The 23,479-nt window shown below is 47.9% G+C and overlaps 1 protein-coding gene across 2 annotated transcripts in view; it reads right to left on the bottom strand.

The window, feature by feature from the left end:
- TSHZ3 (teashirt zinc finger homeobox 3) overlaps nt 1–23,479 on the bottom strand; it is a 158,488-nt gene that overhangs the window by 131,123 nt on the left and 3,886 nt on the right. The window contains exon 2 of one of the 2 annotated variants that reach the window (XM_069607087.1): nt 17,567–18,159. In XM_069607087.1, coding sequence (XP_069463188.1) covers nt 17,567–17,606 — 40 coding nt within the window. In that variant the 5' untranslated portion in view covers nt 17,607–18,159. Of the gene's footprint in view, nt 1–17,566; nt 18,545–23,479 lie in introns of those variants that run through there. The other variant, XM_069607088.1, reaches the window with a different exon arrangement.

Here is a 23,479-nt window from a genome sequence, read left to right on the forward strand (position 1 = left end):
AATGTAGGATGAGGAAGTATGAGGAAGGTCAGGAGATACTCTAATTTTGCAAATCTTTGACGTGAATAATTCAGCTAGGTAGCTGCGCGAGTCGAGTTGATAGTCATAGAATTAGGGGGAATGAGGAGTGATCTTAGGGTGCCCTGTAGCCAGTGAGGATAGTTGGAGTGAGAGCCAATGAGGGTTAGGTAGAAGTCCCTTTTTGCTGTATCAAAAGTGGACTTGAGAGAGTTTAGGACAGAGGGGTAGAGTTGCAGGTCCTCATGAGAGTGAGTACACCTCCATTTGTGCAGCAGCCGACACATGTCTGTGGGGAGAAAGCATATTAATAGGGTGACCCATGGTTGAGGATGCTGAGACTAAGGGGTGAAAGAAAGCAGTGGGAAGTGAGAGGAGAATGAGTCATATAGTAGGGTTTGGAAGCTGGAGAGGGCAGGGTTGGTGGAAGAGGCATTAGTGTGTGAAGAAGGAGAGTGAGAACTGTAGGTCAGAGAGTAAAGGGGGAATGGCAGAAGGTTACCTTTCTTTTTTAGTAATAGGTGAAGCAAGTGGAGAGGAAAGGTAAGAGGGTGGAAAGGAGATGGCGGTGGAAGCAATGGAGTGATCCGATAGGGATGGTGTGACAGTAGCATTAGTGGCTGAGAGAGAGGTGGAGATGAATAAGAGATCCAAAGAGTTACTTCCTCTGTGGGTAGGTAGGTTATGGATAGATTGGAGGGCGGGATCACCAAGAAAAGGTCAAAGTTCAATTTCTAAGAAGTGGTTGGAGAGGTAAGCTTAAAGTCACCTAAGAGAATTGGATGATGTTTAGTGGAAAGAGAATGAAGGAGTTGTCCAAGATCATTTAAGGATGTTGCAGTGGGACCAGAAGAGCGTTAGATGTAGATGATGTGAACTGAGCGAGGCAGAACGATACACGAGATTGTGAATTCAAAAGGAGAGGATGTGACATTGGAGATTTGTGAGGCATTGAGGTGGGAAAGGAGTAGGTGTCTGATGCTTCCACCTCTGCCAGTCAGCCGATGGGAATGAATAAAGGATAGTTTGGGGTTGTGTAGGGCCACCAGAGTTGCCTTGTCAGATGGAGAAATCCAGGTTTCAGTGTGAGCAAGAATATCTAGGGGAGGAGAGCTGAGTTAAACTATTCAGTGATAAAGGAAGTTGTGTTGCATTCAGACTGAGCATTCCAGAGTGCAGTGTTCAGTTGATGACATACGGAAAAGTACATCCGAGCAGCATATCTCTTGCCACGAAAGCGGTTCCCATGTGGTAATTCTGGGTCAGACTGCCACACTTAAGTCTGTGCTGTCCTCAGTGGATATTGCGGTAATTATGGGTCAGGCTGCCACACTTAAGTGTGTCCTGTCCTCAGTGGATATTGCGGCAACAACCGAAGCCTGGAAAGTCATTTCCTAGGCCACTCGTCATTAGCGAGCCTATGGTGAGAGTGGGCGGGGGGGGGGGTTAGGAGGGGGGGGGGCATCGCCGGGCAGATGGTGGGGAAAGTCTAGGGTGGCAGGCAGTGACTACCCTGTGATATCACTCTGCTTCCGCGAGCTCCAAACAGATGTTCTGGGTGAAGAACACAGACTCCGAATTAATAACATGTGTACTGACAGTGTGCATTAATAATTTACAATTATGCACAAACAGAGGGAGCTAAATTATTCTAAAGGAGTCACACCTTGTGTAGGGAAGCCAGTAATGCAAGGGGCGGGAGCAACGTACGCTGTGTAGGTAACATGACCTCTTTAATTAGCAATCTGGGGACGGGACATACCATTAATTGTTTACAGAAAATATCTCCTGCTTGTTTATTTCACCGTGATCACGTATGGATCATTTAAACAGGCAATTAATGATGCTGTTCCTACGACGAACGCACGCACTCGCATGAAAACAGCAGCCGGCGCGCGCAATTCCAAATTTAGCAGTTAGTGGAAAGGCCGATCTGCAAATGCTGCACCTCTGTCGATTAAATATGCCTTTATCTTGTCGCACCAGGATGAGACGCCGTTTTTATTTCAAAGATCTAATGTGCAGTCTTGCATTCCGGAGCCTAAAAAAGGGTGCTGTGCACCCCAGTCAGACGCTGTCTTTGATTTCTTTTAACTAGACTGGCTCGTGCATTTTTAAATACGCTCAAACTAGAAGGGCGACGTGGGGAGGGGGGGTGGGGCGCAATAAATGTTTCTGTGGCTAATGCTTTCGGCAATGACACAGAAAACATGAAGGTATCCATTGTTTAGAGGGGTCTTTAAAAGTGATCTAATGACGAGCTGCACATTTCAGAAAGCAGAATTGACCTCTGGGTGAAAATGAAACGCATGTATCCGGCAGGGCATCCGGGACGTCATCTTATCTTATTGCGTGACCAATGTATGCGGTTGCCAAATATATGTTTTTAAGCAAATGCCCGCCTCCCCGTTCTAAATACAGATCAAATAGACTTTCTATAGGATTCTCGGTTTGTTGTTACATTTGCTGAGATGTTCGACCATGGTGAGAACCTTTTGCAACCGGGGTGTGCACAGTGATGGTTTGTGCAATGAATGTTCTACCATGCATGCACATATGTTAACCAATGTGGCAGTGTGAGTTTTATACAGGTGACTGATATCAGAGAACAGCCATTGTGACTAGCGATGGTGAATGCGGGCCATGAATTTCTCAGAGCTATCACACACACGCACCTCATTCCACGACAGACAGCACTGCATGCAGTGCCATCCCTAATGAATGCAGGTGCAGACACTTCTCAATGCTGGAGTAAAGGTGCAGCAATGAAGAAGAAAACACTAAGCGACGCAGGCGAAGCAATGTGCAATGCAGGACACATACAATGTGCAATGCAGGACACACACAATGGGCAATGCAGGACACACACGACTCCGCAGAGGTCAAGCACCGCCCTGTGCGTGAGCTGGCAGTGCTTAATGATGAGGCCAAGAGTGCTCATTGCAAGGACGCGCACCAGTCGGTGCGGTGGCACGGACTAGGTAATGGGTGGGCAGGCACCAACACATGTAGCGGAAAGCAATATTCAGTGCATGGCACGCAGCAACACATCATGATCACACACACCTTAATCCCGAAGCGAACACTCTTCATGGTTAGGCCAATCACTGATTACAACCAAGCCGATGAAACATCATTTAGCATTAAGACGGAAGGCACTTGAGAAAGAAACAAGAGGGGATGTGCTTCCTGTGCAGAAGGAACTGAACACACAGCCTGAGGCCTTCAGGGGGTGTGGCCTGCTGCGTCTAATGAAAGAGGTGAGGGACTTTCAGTGGACTACAGGAGAGAGGAACATACGTAGCATATCAACAACTTTTGATACTCAGAACGCAGATGTGTTACAGCTATCTCACACTTGTAACAATGTGTTTGTTACTAATAAATATATGACAGCAGATTATTAGCATACTATCTAGACTTGAACTGGTTTAAGAAGCAGAAGTTCCTTCAGCGTTGTAAGGGAGCACACATAAATCCATTAACTGGGCCTAGAGATGTGTCTAATATTGTTCAGGCGGTTCTACCAAGCTGGCTGCTGCCTCAGTCCCAAAGGTATTGAATTTCTTTTCTCTTTTCACTATCCCACACTATTGACTATTTCCTAAGCATACCATTTTCAAGATTCTGCATGCACTGCTCACATCTTTGAAACCAACTGGGCACCCCACTTCCAAGAAAACTTTCAGTGATGAAATCACAGTTATTTTTTCAGTTCCATCTCAGAGCACCTAACAATCAAAACATAGAGCCAGAGACACTAATGAAGATAATCTGTCTCCATGGCAACAATCGCTTGGTGATAACATTGCATGGGCATTTATTTGGATGTATATTCATCTAAGCAGCATACAATGGCACCAGAATACAGGGTTGTGTGAGATTACTTCAATCTGAGGCTGCTTTCTATATCCATTATTGGAAATAGAGCCCAAGCCATGCACATCCGAAGAATTCTGCAAACTGAGCCGATAATGGAACCATTAACTGATTATTAGCACCAAAGAACACAGTGACGCAGCACTGCCAGATTGGGGGTGCATTCGGAAATATGGATTTAAATGCCAACTTCTCTCAGCCAATAGAATGTACCCTCCACCCCTTCTTTTGAAATTACAATAGCCCTTAAATACCTCTAATGTCCTAAATGCAACGAAAAGAGCATAATCCTAGGCACACAGGATGCTTTCTTGTCCCCCAAATTATAGCTCTGCCCCTGCCTTGTCAGGGAACTTGGTAGATCCAATTAATCATCAAAATTACCCATTTGGATCCACCTTCACCATCCACGCCCATATCTTCTACAAGTGATCCAGCACCACCCAGTGCAAACTCCAGCCTGGCCCTGTTATTCTACGAGGAGCTCTGGGCGCTAGCAGACGCTCCGAGAAGAGAAATTGTGAGCCTTAAGGGTTGGTTTAAGAGAACACGCCCTGAGAGTACCTAACTCCCACCATCCGCTAAAGAGAGCAACAAAGAAAGTCGCTTCTCTCGAACAAAGCCACTGTACTCCCCGCCGGTCAATAGAGGGAAAAATATACCTTTTTGCAAACTGAACACTGATGCCAAATAAAAGTGGATTCCTCACCTAACTTACACAATGTGGCCAAAGTTCAAAAAGGTAAACAAATTATATAAACTAAAGTTATGAATACAGGTTCAAATGGACATTGTTGAATGCAAGGCCCGTAAAGGTTTATTTTTTTCCCAACCAAAAGAATGGGAATATAGTAAGGACTAATGGTGAAATGTTGTCAGTGATGGACATGAAAATTCAGACCAGATAATCAACTGTCGTACTGTTAAAATCACCAATGTCTGCAAAATCACAAAGCACGAGTGCAGCAGGGAACTTTGCAATGAAGCTCTCGTTTGGCCTAAAGACTAACTCGTTCCCAGCATTATATGGACCCCGGAACTGAAGAGGCAAGGAATGATTTGCACGGCTGTCTAGTAGCCAATCAACAACTCTGTACTTGTAGGGTTCAGAAAGGGAACCTTCATCAGAAGCCAGATGAAAGGATGATCTATTGGCGAAGAACTCCAACCTACAAAGGACTGTATGAAGAATTAGAGATCTTAATGGACACAGCAAGGAAAAGGAAAACTGCTAATGAAAACAACTACTGAGGAGCTACACCCTTTATTTAACATCTTTAAATAATGTATTTTCCTAGGAGGAAGGCTGTTCACCCCATGAAGGACAGACACAGAAAAGGAAACACCCGTCCTGCGTGTCTTGAATTTGCAAGTCTATGTATGTACTACGCGTTGCTAGATTCAGAAACAAAATGCATAGCATTCTGCCTGGCAACACAATGCTAATATTTTTCCCTTTTAGACCTTCCGTAATATTTGGGACCAGTGACATACATGTGTCCCTGTGGTGACCTTTTACTCTACTTCCACACCCCTTTCTGGCCCCAAAAAGTCCTTACTAGCAACATGTTTGCTCTCTTTGTTCATCACTTGTTCAGCCTTTCCTAAGGCATAGGCAATGTTACCATTTTAATGTCGTACTATTATTTCGCCCTTTTTTTACAGATATAGGCCCTGATTTACAAAGCACTTTCAATGGGATTGCACCATTGAAAAATGCGTTTGTAATCAGGCCCTTAGCGTGCTACTACGCCTCTTGTATATTCCTTGGAGGAAAAAAAATGCATGTAGCTGACTCACAGGAAGACAGAATGTGCAGATATCATTGAACTTGCCACAGTTATTTCACATAACTTGAATGCAATGCCAGGACTGATGCCACAAAGGCAGAAGTGGCGCGTTCCACCACACAGTTACATTACACCACATATGTACAGACTAGATAGGATGTCAGAAGCAGTCTATAGCCGGGCTGCTATTTCAAGGTGTGTTGCACGTTGACTGTGCAGTCATTCATTTATTGCAACACTGTAACATAGAATGGGTCAGTATTAGGTCTGGGCGATATATCGAGATTTGGAGATATAGCAATATATTTTCTAAATCGATATAGGATGAGACAATATCGTTACCATTGACATTTATGCATATGCATACATTATTAGATATACTACCATTTTTTGTTTGCATTTTGATATTTACACAGCTGTGTGTATTCTCAAAAAGGAAGAGGAGCCCAGTATTTTCACTTCTTTTTTTATCAATGCCTTATGAATAAAGGTGTTTGTGACATCTCACATGTACATGGCGGCTTACAACTGAGCATTTAACCCAGAGATATATATCCTATATATCGCCATTCAGCCCAAAAATATCGAGATATGACTTTTGGTCGATATCGCCCAGTCCTAGTCGGGCCAACCATGATCAATGTCTCAATGTGTGCATTTTAGCACGCAGCTCTCCGTCTAGTTTCTACGGTGTGCTTAACAACAGCTCCGGAAGTGGCTTGGTCAGGGCACAGAAAGCCCTTTTAATCTGCTAAGTCACCCAAGTGTCGCTGCGTCTCCCGTAGCCCTGGAGCAGTCACAACTCATTCTGATCACTTTGCGAAACAATCTTTCGCAAAAAGAGGAGGAAAAGGCAGACTTGTGAGCCAATTTGAGAAATAAGTGCTGATGCGTCAGCTATTGACTCTCTCACTCCGGCCCAAGATAGCGCTCAAGGCAAAACTGGGAGCGGAATGACACCACCAAGTGCACGCAATAAACTGCGACCCGGGAGAAGAGCGAAGGCCTAATTGACAGCTGCCAAGCTAATGTTAGCGCTGCCAAATGATTCTGGAAAATTCTGTTTTCCGACAGGACCAATGGTGGGATCTTTCAGTTCCCCTTACATCATCCCTCGCATTGTGCTTCACTGTAAGCAGCAAAAAGCTAAGGACAGCCACAACTAATCATTTTGTCAGCTGGCTGCTAGGGGGAATCTCCTAGCACACAGAACTGCCTGGCAAGTGAGGAGGCAAATGATGGCGCAAAGGCTGACGCCGCAACATCCTCTCCTGCCTCGTCACAATGAAAGGGCTTAGTGGTCCTCGGAATGGTAAGTTGGCTGGCTTACAAACAAGGAAATCGATGACGCTGCTTTAACAAATACCCGAAAGTATGTCACGTTTCTGAAAATCAACGAGGTCGCTCGAAGGGCTAGGGGCGGGGGTGTCGGTTATGTGGCCGTCCCATGTTGAAATCATACCACATGTTCAAGTCGCTCGGTCGCAATGTAAAGGTGTGTAGGCATTCGAATATGCTGCAGGAAATAGCGTGTTTGATAGTTTGTGCCTGGCTTTTCATTATTAGGCCTATGGGTAGTAGTATCAGTAGTTTGTCATTTGTAAAGCGCCTTTATCCCATTGGTATGGCCTCAAAGAGCTTGTGGGTGAATTCCCTTGGGGGACCAAAGTTCAGTTATGGGAAAACTGTCAAAAGGTTAGAATGCGTGTGTGCATTTGTCCAGAAGGAATTTGGGGTGGGGGCTGGGCCCCAGTTAGCTAGGCATGTCAATCAGGCATGTGGGTGGGTGCTGTGAGCTGGTCAGGGGAGTGTGCGAGTGCAGGAGTCTCGTTGTGTGTCCAGCTAAACCGAGTTTGTGTGCCTCGCTGACGTTTCTATATAGGGCTGATAAAATTGTCTGGTTAAAGCTTTAATATGTATTAAATATATATATATATATATATGTCATTAATTAGTGAAGGAGGCAATCTGGGTTCCACCAATTCCCAAGGGACGTGGACTAAACTTTTCCTTTTGATAGCAGAAGTCTGGGCCCTCAGGGTAGGTGGGGTTCTGGAGCGCTTCGGCAGCCGATGGGTTAAGGTCCTATTTATTCTACTGCATGCATTTGAGGAAACAAACACATGAGTTGTTTCCTGGCCTGTGCAGCTTCTCCAGGGCAATCACACCGAGCGCACTTGCTAGCAATTTCCACGTCCTGGAAACATCGATGAAATAAAGTGTACGCTGAAATAGTGAGTGGGGTGGCCCTTTCTGTGCAAAGCGAATGCGAGGCCTACTGTGACGGATAAAAATGCTTTGTATGTGCCCAATTAATTGCACACTGTGCACAGCTCATGCAGCGTCATCTCTCCAGGGAATTGTACGTCCTGGAACTTTCGAGAGTGGCTGCTTCCTGCTTGGTTAATATCTGTCTGCAGCATTCTAATGCTTTCTGAAAGGCGTTTTGCTCTACTGAGTAATGTGAAACCATGAACGGTTTCCTCTTAGGATGCGCTCTCGCGATATTTCAATTAGCAGTTACCATAGTGTTTTAACTTTTCTCCTTCCCATTGATATAGAACTCGTGCGTGCCAGCCGTGTATCAAGTCACTGTGTGGCGAGAGGTACCTCATATGCTCCAGCAACCACTGAGTGTTGTCGACCCCTTTGGTAGTCGGCATGATAAAGTCTACAAATTAGACTATAATGTTTCAGAGTCAGCCCACATGATTGATGCTGCAAGAAGCTGTATTGGATATACCTTCAAAACTTAAGCGGGAAAATATGAAGACTCCTATCCATTACAACTCCTCAAATTAAAATATAAAAGAGGATTTGCAGATTGGACATATTCTTGGCATGCAAAGGCTTTAAAAATCTATATTACATCTCAAAGATGTATGATATTTCTGTATTTGTAACCTTTAAGGTGGGATGTGCTACCAGACACCCTACACTAAAGAGCGAGCTTACAAGTACACAGGCGAGTAACTGACGCACTCTTCCTGAGATGCATTTAAATTACTTCAGGACAACATTCACAAAGAGTTATTCAGGTGGTCCACGGGTGGGATAGAGGAGTTTTATCCTCTCCAAATATTTTTGCAACTGTCAAGAATTAATGCAATCATGGGTCATAAGATATTCACCAATAGTGAGATCACAAGGTTGCACAGAAGTGGAAAATATGTGATAGTCATTTCTGAGCCAATGGAGCTCAGTCTGATCTTGGATCAGATCGAATCACCTCCATGCACTCAGGTAGCACATGTGTCATGAATATAGGAACAGACGGCCGAAGTTCCGGGCAGGCCTGTGGCCCTATCAAACATGTAAGATACTGAATGATCGCTATAGAACAGAGCGCAAATGGAATGGACTTTTATGAGGCTTGTTGGGTTAGTGATGCACGGACCCCAACAATCTCTGAATAATTACTGTAAACTACAATAAGAAGGAAGACAACCCCCACCCGCCCCCCACAGAAGAAATATTCTGCTGATATGAGAAGTGCAGAAATACAACACTTTGCGAAGAAGACGAAGACAAAGAAGAAGAAGAAGAAGAAGAAGAAGAAGAAGAAGAAGAAGAAGAAGAAGAAGAAGAAGAAGAAGAAGGAGAAGGAGAAGGAGAAGGAGAAGAAGAAGAAGAAGAGAAAGAGGAAGAGCAAGAAGAACATAAACAAGAACAGCAGGAAGAGCAAAAAAGAAACATGAAGGAGAAGAACAGGCAGAAGAACAACAAGACGTAGAGTACGGAGGAAGAGAAGAAGAAGAAGAAGAAGAAGAAGAAGAACAAGAAGAAGAACAACAAGAAGAAGAAGAGGCAGAAGAAGAAATGAAAGAGGAAGAGCAAGAAGAACATAAACAAGAACAGCAGGAAGAGCAAAAGAGAAACATGAAGGAGAAGAACAGGCAGAAGAACAACAAGAGGTAGAGTACGGAGGAGGAGAAGAGAAAGAAGAGGAAGAAGAAGAATAAGAATAAGAAGAAGAAGAAGAAGAAGAAGAAGAAGAAGAAGAAGAAGAAGAAGAAGGAGAAGGAGAAGGAGAAGGAGAAGGAGGAGAAGGAGAAGGAGAAGGAGAAGGAGAAGGAGAAGAAGAAGAAGAAGAAGAAGAGAAAGAGGAAGAGCAAGAAGAACATAAACAAGAACAGCAGGAAGAGCAAAAAAGAAACATGAAGGAGAAGAACAGGCAGAAGAACAACACGAAGTAGAGTACGGAGGAGGAGAAGAGACAGAAGAAGAAGAAGAAGAAGAAGAAGAAGAAGAAGAAGAAGAAGAAGAAGAAGAAGAAGAAGAAGAAGAAGAAGAAGAAGAAGAAAAAGAAGAAGAATTAGGATTTAGAAACTCTTGCCGGCATGGTCATTCTTAATCCTACAATAACGGTGACTCGTCGAGTACCAAGATTATTGCACACACAGTGTGAGTCCAGATTGAAATGTAACTCTGGTGGAGAGGGGGGGGGGACACAACATTACATCATTAAACTGATTCTTTTAATCTGACTCTAAAAGTCATGTGAAACATAAGCTCTTTAATTGAGGACTTTCAGTTGTGCTAAAATCCCAGAATAGCCCTGTGTCATAAAGTTACGTTTGTATGTGTGTAATGTATACCATGTTTCATTTACAGCCACATACAGGTGTTTGTTAAACCAATGCATGCTGTCATGTGCCACATATGCACAAATTGTGCCTCTTGGAGCTACAAGTGGAATTATAGGAAATTCACAAAGGAAAAGTGTGTAATAAGTACATATGCCTCATGTGTGGCACTAGGTGTGGAAAGGTGACACATGAGAAGTATCCACAAAATCCGTTTCAGAAGATGTATCTTGGCACTTACATCTGTTCTCATTATTAAAAAAAAATATTTGCCAGCCATAATTACCCTTAGTACATACATGCTCAAAATAATGTACACCGAAACTCTGTGTCAGTTAAGTGCAAGGGGACGTGTGATAAGTGCTTAGCAATGCTTTTATGAATGCTCTCCAAGTTTATGAATGGGTGAACATTGACCAAAATGAGCACCGCCCTCTTCTTGCCCTTCTCTGTCTTTTAACTGAAATGTCCATTTATGATGATAAGGTAGTCAATTCTGCATGAATGGCATACACAAACGTGGGCACGCGGCACACATGCACTGGTACTGACACACTTGTGAAAATCAATGTTCGCGAATCATTCGTGATTTACACATGTGTCAATCATAACTTTTTGTGTCAGTCAGCTTCACCTGGAAAATGCTTTGAGACTCGGCAGGGATGTATTCATTCCCATGCAACCAGGAATGTGGCCACTGTGTGGGGATCTCAGAGGCATTGCATGCTCTCTTCATGCCAAGTGCGATCGCCACGGTTAGCCTATAGGCAGGACACGTTTTCATAGCTGCCTCTTGGATATGGACATGTCATCCAATGTCTAACAGTCCTTTACTCTGCGTTTGCATGTATCCCTGGGCCCGATGTGTTGCAGGAGTTCCAGCTTGATTGGCGTGTGCACATCCTGGTGGCTTTTAGAACTGCTCGGTTGTCAAGATTAGCACTCTGTAAATTACAGTATGTATCTAGGTGCTCACAAACGGTGCCATCCCTTGATATTATACAACATGAATTAATTCCAAGAGGCCGAAAAACACTGGGGAAAGACCACTATGCAATGTGCAATGTCTAATGTCATTGAATAATATTGAAAATTTGCAAAAGCACATTTGGCTTCATTCTGAAAGCTACAGGGCACATGCTAGGAGCAGAACACCATCCACTAACGAGTATTGGGAAAGAATTGGGGCCGAAGAGAGATTATTAGTGATGTCTTGAATTGATCCCGGGCCCTGACAGTATAAAAGAAGTTGGTGGTTTCTTCACTTTCCAGAGGGTTGCCAGAGCGATGCTAGAGGTTAAGATTAATTCTAAACCTTTCAGCCATGAGCCCATGACCTCTTTTGTTTTGGTTTGGTTTCTTCCCTTCTTGCATCTAAAGGACCGACAAAAAGCCAGTTTTCCTTCCTCCAGCATGTTCACCCAGGAGAACTCTTTCTGCCCTCCTATTTCGCCCTTGAAGGGAATGTGTTCACTACTGGGCTAAAGTTTTGCCAATCGGTCCTTGGAAATCCTTGCTAGCAGAAAACGTCCACTGTTTGCGTGAAGGGGAATGTTCTGTTGCTCCTAATTCTGGCGTCCAGGCCCAGCTATGCAAGAGCAGACTGCCCAGCGATGCAAGTGCAGACCGCCCAGCGGTGCAAGTGCAGTCTGCCCAGCTATGCAAGTGCAGACTGCCCAGCGGTGCAAGTGCAGACTGCCCAGCGATGCAAGTGCAGACCGCCCAGCGGTGCAAGTGCAGTCTGCCCAGCTATGCAAGTGCAGACTGCCCAGCGGTGCAAGTGCAGACTGCCCAGCGATGCAAGTGCAGACCGCCCAGCGGTGCAAGTGCAGTCTGCCCAGCTATGCAAGTGCAGACTGCCCAGCGATGCAAGTGCAGACTGCATGACCACATGCAAGTCTCCCTCACTCTGGAGTCCAGAAGCTATCACGACACTTTTGAAAGTAAAACCGCAACAATGTAGTAACACATTTAAATGTGAGGGTACCAGGATTCAAGAGAGAGAGAGCTATGAGGTTGGAATACATTATTGCTCATTTTGTTAATTGGGTGTGAAATGAGTTTCAATGAGTGAAAAAAATACTTCTGAATGTCGATGGAGGTAGAAATACACTTTATTTTTATTTTTTTAACATGGATATTTTTTGTCATAACACGAGCATTTTTGTTCCCAGCAAGTATCATAAAGGAACGGATGCTTTTCTTTGCATTCTCATAGGACTTCTTCAGATCAGTTAATGCAGCTGCTGTGCCCTTATATGCGGCGCCCACACAGCAGTGCTAGTGGTAACAAGGGGCAAACATCGGCCTATTTCTTTCTCCGTCTGTTTTTGTGGAGTGTATTTTCCCAATTGCATTGAATAAAACACCACGTTTGCCACTTTTCTGGGGTGCTGGCTGTTGCTTACTACTACATCTGCTTCAACAAATATGTTACCACCCTTTAGTTTAGCTGAACCCTTCCTGGCGGGAAATGTGACTCGGGATAAGGGTGCAAACCTCAAAGGCCCAGTGTGCACCACATCACCCATGTGCACTCATTAGCTGAATAAAGAGCTTTCCAAAACAAAACCTGAACCTGTTTAAACACCTCGGCATTGCTCCGACTGGCACGAGTTACCACTTTAAACAGAGAACACCCAGCGTGGTGCTGGTAACATAAAGAATACTGTACCCCTATCGGGTACATTTAGGCACGACAACAGTCGCCCTCAGGGTTTCTATGGCACGAGCCCCCACTCAATCGCTCCATAATGTACAGTTGGTATGCACAATTGTATATGATTTAAAAAAAATGTTATTTTTTTCCATTTGCCAAAAATGCCAAATAGAGGGCATTTCAACTAGAGGGTTAGGCGGAAATAACCCTGCCTAGAAGTTGGTGGAGTCCTAAGGACAGGCTTTGTTTCCTGTGGTGTGGCTCTCACACTTGGGCCAGACACACCAGGGCCAGCCAGACATACAGAATGTGTGCACCTGTCTGCCCTGTCTGTAATCCCCCCTCTCTCTCTCTCTCTCTCTCGCTCGCTCGCTCTCCAGCCGGGAGTTCTTTGTTGTTATTCTACTCCAGACCACTGCAAAGGCCCTAATTCCTATGACATGATTATCCAGGTACCAAAGCCCATTTGTCACCTGCAGCAGCAAATTCACTTAATGCACAACTAAAGGCAACCAGGACTGTGTAATATCAACGTGATTACATCAAACTAGCTGCAAACCTAATTCTGCTGCATGACACTGCGTGGAGCCTGTCATCTCCAATCACCGGGGCTGTCAGAAATCCGTCAGCTTTACAGCTAATTAGGTGAACACTAATGAAGCTGGCAAAACAACTTTTCTTTTTTTACGGCTGAACGGACCTTTCAGCTCAGAAGAAGGGAAAAAAATCGAGATTATCCTCAAGGTTGCCGGGGTCTGTATTTCCTGAGTTTGCAATCAGCAGACATCTTTGTTTTTGGTTTTTTTTCCCCCTTCCTTCCTACTTTTCTCAGTACAAAGCGATCAACTTGTCATCGCTCTCGGTGTGCCACAAAAGCCTGCGTGAACCTTGGAACTCGCAGCTGCGGGGGCCGAAGAGAGGCGAAGACAAACTTGCTGGGGCCTAGGAACGGGGAAGCCCACGCGGTTGGCTTGTGTGTCTTCCCGGACCATTGCATGCATAAGGGAAAGATCCCCTTTCCTTGCTCTTGTAAACGAACTAACCTCTCAGCCGGTCATCCCCGCACGCCCACGTCCATTAGTCGGAGGCCTTGTGATGGAACTAAACCCAGGCAGTGTCTGTGGGAGAATGAGAGCACTCACTCTGCCAACTTCTGATTGGCCATTAAGCTATTGATGAATGTGCCTGTCAGGAGAGAGACAATTAAATCAAGTATGAGGCAAAGTCCTTCTGACGAGCCAGGTTGATCGGGCAGAGCTATTCTACCATCCCCTATTAGTCCTGAAGTCAGGTTGCATTTAAAAAAAAAACACATTCTTAACTAAAACCTTCTTGGAAACTCTTCACTGTGTTTAAACAGCATGCAGGCCTTGTTCTCCACACCTCCTTTTCCATTGCTCACTCCGGCAGAGGCCGCCACTGCACCACAGTCACTGCTACATGGATCGAAGGTCTGCACGGCAAGCTGGGAAAGTACCCAACAGGCTACCCTTGAATAGGTATGATAGGTTATTTATAACACACTTAATACCCAGAGGTTTCTAAGAGTGGACCCGGGGATAGAACCTGTGTTGCTCTGGGACGTCTTGTTTCCAAGGCGAGCACGTTGCCCCTGAACTATCCTCCCGAGGAGTAAGCATACCTGGAATGCAATAGACCCTCCTCTGGCCTGAATGGCTTCTGTTAGGCCCGGGATTGTCGGGTTACGTGACTAGCGCCATACAGTTCCATCTTGTTCGGCTCACAATGCTATATTTTTGTCCGCTATTGAGGGTGTACTAGGCTATGCAGAAGTGGGAGTCTGCACGTGGCAGGGAGCATAAATGTTGACTCCCTCTGCCAATGCCCGCGCAGCAAGTCTGAGTGGATAACGGTGAGCCGCCGCTTCGTGCAATGCTGCCATCGCTTTAAGTTTGTTGGAAAGCAATGCTTCTGGTCACGGTCTTCATACACTGGGACATATGACAAGAGTTCTCACTATTTCTGCTGTTGTGACTAACAACCACAACGTCAAGGAGGAGATACAAGGGCCATCCATCTGCAGGGAAAAACACACTTCCCCACATCAGTGCGCCATGCCCTCTGCCTCTGGATGTGACTGCACATTTAAGGCCCAAGTATAAGTTCCTGTCACAAACGATCTGGTAAAAGAACAACTCTGCGTCAATTCATGGGTTCCAGATAGCCAGCTGTTTTTTTTTTGTTGTTGTTTGACAAAATTTAAATTATATCACACAAATTACCGTTAGTTGGACTTGGGTCTAAGTAGTTGATTGGCAGAGTGTGTTTGTGTGTGTGTGTATGTGTGAGAGAGAGAGAGAGAGAGAGGCTGTGTGTTTGTTTTTTAGTTGCACGCTCTACGTGTTTGAGATTATCATTTAGACTGAGGTGTGATTTGCTGTTGTCCACTTTAGTAGCAATGTGGACCTCACAAAACAAGAGGAAATTCGAGCGCCGGGGCAGGCAACATCTCAAAAACCGAGTCCGTGGATTTGGCGGACAGGGGCGATGCTGGCTTTGTTTCTAGTGCATAAGCGTCGCCACTGGGTGGAATTTACAAAGTTTCAATTAAAATATAAGGAGGCTTTAAAAGTATGCAACTCTGTTTTTCTTTTTTGCAGCGACACCGTGTGCGTGCACCGACTCTTCCTGAAAGGAATCGGAATTATAACAGTCCCTTAATAACATAGCGGTGGTGGCGATCCCCCTCTGGTCGCGTGTGAGGGCAAGCAGCATTGGCCTGTGACGCAGAAAGTATTTCCTCACGAGCAAGGCCGCATCGACTGACTGAAAAGCGCGGTTTTCTGGTACAGCGGATGTTCCCCGAGCTGCCTCGGCGAGGTCCTTGCGGTGAACTTGTCGCCAAATCCTGGCACTCTGCAGGTCGGAGACTGGATGCATGGGGTGCAGGCCAAAGCCCCCCGAAATCACGCTGGCTGGCGCTACGGGGGAGGGGGAGTGCCAGTCACGTGCGGGGTCACGGGGCCCTGCCTTGCCTCGGCGAGTGATTTATTGATGTCTATCGGGAACGAATAGATCAAAGGCACTCGGGTGGCAGGCCATCCATCAGCTATCAAACCAAGGGTGGCAATAATCCATAAGGCCCATTTCCATGCGCCGTGCCCTCGCAGGAGAGGCCTGCCAAACCACAGGCACGGGAATGCTTCTCTGCTCCACGGGGGGCGGGGGGTCTGGGAAATGGCTGTAAGGCCTTCTAAAACATCGACTGGTGGCGTTCGAAAGCGCGCAGAGAGTGCGGGGGGGGGTGCATTCAAAGGCGGAGTGAACAAGGCCCTGACTAGAAAAACACAGCACTGCCCTATGCCCGCCTTCGCGTGGGTACAAATCCCTTGCGCGGATTCCTGTCAGACGCAGTCAGAGCTCACCAATCGCCAGGAACCGACAAAGGGCGCCAAAGAGCCCCCTGCCAGACCCAGGTGTCCCTAACCCACCCCTAACCGACGCAGTCTCCCATAACCTTGCCCCTGCTGAACAGCCAGGCTGCACAAGCATTCCAGCCAAAGTCCCATAGTGTTCACAAAGTCGGGAAAACAACAAAATGCAGCAAAACAATGACAGCAAATGGGTGGGAAATAGCCTCAGGGTTCCGGGTTGTACTGCATTGGTAACAACTGTCGACCCCATGTAGTTTGTGGTGTCCTGTGTGATGAGCAGGTTACTTGTGGGGCAGCGAGGCTGACCTTTCAACCCATGAGTCACGGGGCGGCTCAGGCAGATGATCCAGCGGTGCAGAGGGGCCCAATGAGTGCCGGGTGTTGCGGGAAAGGCCGTGTTGTGAATGTGCCGAGGTCATTATTGGGATGGGAGAGTCTCCCTGGCTCAGTGTGGGGCGTTATTTCAGCTGAACGTGTTCATTCTGATGTAGAGGAGGTATGTGTGTGTGGGGGGGGGGGGTGGAGATGCGGGCTGTGGCGAATAGGTGTTGCTTCCGACGAGAGGGGGGGCATGGACTGCCTGAGGCTCACTGGGAGAAACAGTGTGCAACGAGGACTGGGTGACGGCCACCGCTACCCTCAGGGTGAGAGTTCAGCAACGAGCTGCTTGCCAAAAGTTAGAGACCGGGGACTGAGCTGTGGGGCCGGGGTAAGGGTCACGGGTGGCCTGCTCGGCCCTGGAGGCGTGAGTGCTTGCTCTGTGTGGGTTCCGGGTTAGAGGCAGAAGGAAGGGGTGGGGGGAGGAGGGGTGCCCTGCACGCGTGAACCCGGGCGAAGTTTGCAGGGCGTGCAAGCAAGGGAGGACCCGTGAAGCTCCGGTGCAGGGAGGGGTGCGGCGTGTGCACCGAGTGAGAGGGTGGGTCCTGGGCAGTGTGCGGTTCACTTGCCAGGGCGTTGAGGTGAGGATAGTGTGTGTGCCCCAGGCGAGAGGAGAAGGGCCGCGGTGTCAAGAGGGAGGCGTGCAGCGTGTGCCCCGGGCGAGGGGAAGGCGGCCAGTGCTCGGTGTGAGAGGGGAGAACGGGGCGCAGCGCACGAGGAACATATGCAGTGTGAACTCTGACTGAGGGCACGGTCTGTGCACGGTGGTGCCCTGTGTGAAAGGAGGCCAGCGGTTGATGTGCGCCACGGGTGCCCTGAGTGAGTGAGCGTGCGCCCTAGTGGCAGGAAGGCGGTGAGTACCTGCTGCGCGCCGGGGCGCCTGCTGCTTCCTCCTCGGCATGCTGCCGGGCCGTGCCGGTGCCGCTATCCGTCCTGCTGCCGGGGTGTGTGCCGGGCTGTGCTGCGGCCCGTCCTGGCGCCGGGCAGAGGCTGGGCTGTCCTGCCGCCGGGGGCTGCTGGCTGTCCTGTTGGCTCGTTGGCTGCCAGTCCTGTGGCCGCTTGTTCTGCCCACGGACGGTGCTGGGTCTCCCGGCTCTGACACCAGGCTATGCCGGTGTTACCCGGGCAGCCCTCGGGCTGCTGCCCGCCCGTCTGCTCGCGATCCTAGCCCCGCGGATCCCCTTCCGGGGCTTGCCTGCCCGGGGATCTCATGCACAGGGAAGCGTCGTCCTTGCAGCAGCAGGGAAGTTTGGCTCAAACAGAGCGAAAAATACAATAGCAAATTGAGAAATGTCCCCAGAAGACTTCGGGTGGTGAAGGGTGAAGCGGTCAGAGATCAAGAGGGTGAGGCGGCTGGAGAGCGGGAGGGGTCCGTGTGTACATCCAGGGGCGGGGGCGCCCAGCTCCAGCCGGTGCTCCTCAGTCCAGGCTCTGCTCGACGGCAACAGGCGAAGCTGCAAGGAAGGGAGAGAGCGTCACTCAGTGTGTCAGAGAGATCCTGCCTCTCACAGGCACTGCCTGCCACTCACAGGAGCTGACTGACACTGACCGCTCCTGACAGCTACTAACTGACTCACATGGGCACTGACTGCCACGGACAGCCACTCAGTGCCTCACACGCGCACTGGCCGCCCCTCGCAGCCACAGGCAGCCGTGCACGGCCCTTCACGTCCCTTGACGGACCCCCACAGACACCGAATGCCCCTCCTCGCCGCTGACTGCCATTCAAAGGCAATGACTGCCTTTCGCAGCCACCAGCAGCCATTTCCAGCCCTCTCAACAACAGACCAATTTCTTCCACGGACACGCACTGACTATCGCAGACACTCACTCACTCTGCCTAACTCCTATACGAATGATTTAATTGCAACTAGAGGTTTCCACAAGCGCCACACTACTTCACGCGAGCACTGAATTCTATAGGCTGCATTCACACACACACTGACAGCCACTCGCTGCCACACAAAGTCACAAACTGACGTTCACGGCAACGTGACTGGCACTGGCTACTTCTGGCAGTTACTAGCTGACTCACACAAACTCGAACTGCCACTTCCTGCCACCGCGTCCCTAGCAGAGGTCCCCACTGACAGCCACTACCCAACTTTAAAAGCCACCGACAGCCACTGGCTGCCACACCTCGGCAATGCCTGATCCTGCGATTCTCGTGCAGCCGCCCTTAAGTATGCCACTTCTGCTCGGAGACAGGTGCTCACCTGCAAAGACACCGATTGCCTCTAACAGCCCCACATAGCCAATCACTGCATCCCTCCCATATGTTAACAGACTTGAGCTGGCAGCCACTCACTCTCTCGCACACTGACTGATACTGACCTCTTCTGAGACCACTTACTAAATTGTCCAGAAAGTGACTCACTTCCGCAGCCTCAGTCACTGACTGATCTACAGATGCACTGTTTTTCACACACTTTGGCTGACAGTGGTGAGGGTGAGAGTAAATAATATAGGTTCACAGTGCCTTCCAAATCCACTGGTTGGTTGTCACCGAAAGCAGTTCTCAACAGCATCCTACTACCACTGAATGCCACTTCCATCCACTCACTAGCTCTAAAAGCAAGGGGATATTAATTTAGAAGTTGCTGACTGAGTGTCACTTTCACTGACTGGATCGGTCTTGACTGACACCGATGCTCTGTTGACAACAACTGACTACATCGCACAGTCACTAACTGAAAGACCGCCAGTTATCAAAACCATGAACTCACTCAATCGGGCTGTCTGCCTATGTCACTCTCAGACTGTCTCTCCGGTCCAACAGCAGACACTCACGACCTCTCTCAGGCACCAGCATCAGTCCAATGCCTCTCACAATTCCTAACTTTCCATCACTTGCACTGACGGACAGTATTCACAGCCAGCCACTTGATCTCACAGGCAATGGCAGATCGGGGGTGACCCTCACAATCCGACTGATGCAAACGACCTCTCACAGGCACTAACAGCCGTTCAGGGCAAACTGCCACCAATAACCCTGACAGCTTCAGACGAAGTCCCGAAGAAGTGGCTGCCACGTGTAGCTGCTACCCACAGCTGTGGACTCGCCTGTAGCTGTCCTGCCAAACTATCACAGGATGATTGACAAAAACTGTCTTTCCGGCATATGGCATGCCCTTACAACATCTCCCTGACACTGACAGTCGCTCAAAGGCTGACCGCTATGGGCTGCTTCCCACAGATACAGACTCACAACCTCACAGCTACTAACTGCTCCTCTTCTGAAGGGCAACTTCTTCCTCTTCCACAAACAGTAACAAGCAGACACTACCTCACACATCCATTAAAAGGCACCCCCGGCTTCACACATCCATTGGCAAGGATGGATCCCTACTCACAACTAATGTCAGACCCTCCCACAGACCCTGATTTCCTCACACAGGAATAGATGGATACCAAACAGTAACAAGCAGACACCACCTCACACATCCACTAAAAGGCACCCCCGGCTTCACACATCCATTGGCAAGGATGGATCCCTACTCACAACTAATGTCAGACCCTCTCGCAGACCCTGATTTCCTCACACAGGAATAGATGGATACCAAACAGTAACAAGCAGACACCACCTCACACATCCACTAAAAGGCACTGCCGGCTTCACACATCCATTGGCAAGGATGGATCCCTACTCACAACTAATGTCAGACCCTCTCAAAGACCCTGATTTCCTCACACAGGAATAGATGGATACCAAACAGTAACAAGCAGACACCACCTCACACATCCACTAAAAGGCACTGCCGGCTTCACACATCCATTGGCAAGGATGGATCCCTACTCGCAACTAATGTCAGACCCTCCCACAGACCCTGATTTCCCCACACAGGAATAGATGGATTGTATTGAATACTGTTTGTTACCAAACAGTAACAAGCAGACACCACCTCACACATCCACTAAAAGGCACTGCCGGCTTCACACATCCATTGGCAAGGATGGATCCCTACTCACAACTAATGTCAGACCCTCCCACAGACCCTGATTTCTTCACACAGGAATGTATGTGTAGCAACTGCCTTATGCGATGCACTTCTGGCACTGACTACACGTCCAAGGGCACAGACTGCCCTGATACACTGACAGTCCCCGGAGGCTTCACCCCACACTCATAATGGGGCTTGCTCCCTCCTATGCACAGCAACTGACATCGCCACATGCCCACCTCTGAAAATGCTCTGGTTGAGTTACAGTGGCATCACACTGAACTATGGTGTTCCCTGATGGAAACACTAGAATTCCAGGCGAGTCCACGAAGAACAGATAGAGGTATTTGGAAATTGTTGGAAACTATGAAAATGTATGGCAATCCCAGTCCCATTATCCCGCAACTTTCCATTCCATGGAAATACATGGAAGGTACATCCTGGCAATTCAGAGAGACCAGACACTTTTAAAAAACCATGTAAACCCCTGGAATACTGATTAGAATGCGCCAAAGGTTTAGATGAAAACCCATAATTGACGCCACATATTACGCCGAGAGCATAGCTTACACCAAACACTGACCAATTCCCTTAGAGAAACACGCATACCGACTTTATCTGGCACGTGCAATGAGGGCCACACGCAATCTCTGCCTTACACGCGCACAGACATTAACAACTTTGCACATTCATTGACTGAATATGGCACAGGCTCCGAAACCCAATGGCCACTTTCCTTATTTACGCTGAACACAGGGCCAATCAACTCCAACCACTAAGACACCAAGTCCAATTTAGAAGTACTTGTGCTTGTGTGTGTGTCATGCGTTTGCTTTCTTGTGTACATTCATGCAATGCACTTCCCTTTTGGCACACGCTGCTTCCTCTTGATGCAATCCTCTCTGGCACCTGCAGATCCTGGAGCGTGCACAGTCCCACGGAAATACCCGTAGTCAGCCAAAGCGTTATTTACACATACATGCATTCTTTGACACATGCCCATTACATATCACACAAAAGGGCCACAGACTCTCTGCATAATCACCCTGTTCAGGGACACAGACACACATTTGCCTTGTCTCTGAAAGCCACACTTTTTCTAGCACAATCTCTTTCACACTTGCATATGCTGCCTCTCATGGACGTACTTTCTCACACACCACCATGCATTTACAGACGCAGCCCTTCCCCCACTTACATATGCATTCTCCGCATTCAGATAGAAAGATACCACCATGACACACTTGCACAGGACCACTTGGGCAACATACTCCCCTGCATGCAGCACCACACACCTCTTTCACCACATACATGCTGCCTCTGCATGTGCTTTACCTGTTTTCAGCATCTCACGAGCAAAGTGCTCCTTTACATACTCCATCGAGTGCACGCATCCTCCCTCACACACATGCATTTCCCCAGAAAAAGAGCATTCCCCAATAACACACAGGGCCATTAAATACACCCCGCATCCCTCCACACAGTCCCATTGCACAGATTTCCTAGACCCATGATTAGTCCCACCGAATTCCCTTAAGAGCAAAGGCTCTCACACACATGCAGTCAACCGCGCTCCACACTCAACCCACCTGCCACCCACAACCCTGCCACACACACAGTACAATCACACACACACCTTTCAACATTACCACCATCTCTTTCCCTCTTACACAATCAAAAATAACCACCTCTTAAGGCTCCTACACACAGCCCCTTTCCTCATATGGAAAAGTGTCCAATGCATAGCCTGGAAACTCAGGCTTTGCATCTGAAATGTGAGTCAAGCTCGGATTTTCCCTGTCTTGCATTTCTTCATTCTGTTTTTTTGTTATTGTGATAGGTTATTTATAACGCGCTTAATACCCAGAGGTTTCTAATTGCGGACGCGGGGATCGACCTGTGTTGCCGGGGGCCTTCTTGCATCCAAAGCCAGTGCGTTGCCCCTGAGCTATCCTCCCAGACCTGTTCTACATTCTGGTTGAATGCACTCACACCCGGCTCTTTGCTATGGGGTCCCTCCTACCCTGTAACTCCCTTCCCAATGCCAAATAGTGTGACGTTGATCGCACTCCTGTACTCCAGTCGCCGGCTCACAGCGCAGAACAACACCAGGATCCAAAACATCTGCACTTGTACTCCCCATTGTGGGCTTGATGATCCCCTCATGGAGCACACCACAAAGAGCCCTAAGATTGTGGGGCTCACGAGAAGCTCTTCCAGACTGGGGCCATCTACTGTGGAGTTCACCCGGCGTGTATACCCCCCTGCTTGTGGTCTCCATTATCTTGTCCATGTTTACTTTCATTGCCGTTTCATTGTTGAATTTGAAGGCACTGTAATCGCCTGCAAGTTGCTTCATTGCCCCCTAAGATGGGGGATGAGATGATGGCATGAGGGGGCTACCCTATGAAAGGGTCAAAATGAATGACAATATTACATTTAAAAAAACATAATACTACTACTAATAATAATAGAAAAATAGTATTTCCCGAGCCCTGGCGTTAGTTACTGATTGTGGAGTTGATACGGATTTGATCGGTTCATCGTTGTACTGTACATTTGTGATTGGCTATGCTACTTTCTGGATGGACTCTCCCAACTCTGGTGCTCTCTTGGAAACGTAATACACGCATGGACTATTTGGCTCGCAACATTATGGGACAATCCCGAGGCCTCTGAATGTCAAGCTGAAGGCACTGCACCGAATCTAATGCTCTTGTGCTCAGCGTGAGTGCGGAGTAGGTTAGCCTTGATTTCTGCTCTGTCTCGCCCTGACTCGTGTACCAGAGCAGCTCTTCTTTTGCACTTTCGGGTATCCCGACGCTCCCACCGC

The sequence above is a fragment of the Ambystoma mexicanum genome, chromosome 1p, assembly GCF_040938575.1.
Source record: "Ambystoma mexicanum isolate Mex_15411 chromosome 1p, UKY_AmexF1_1, whole genome shotgun sequence".
Lineage (NCBI taxonomy): Eukaryota > Metazoa > Chordata > Amphibia > Caudata > Ambystomatidae > Ambystoma > Ambystoma mexicanum.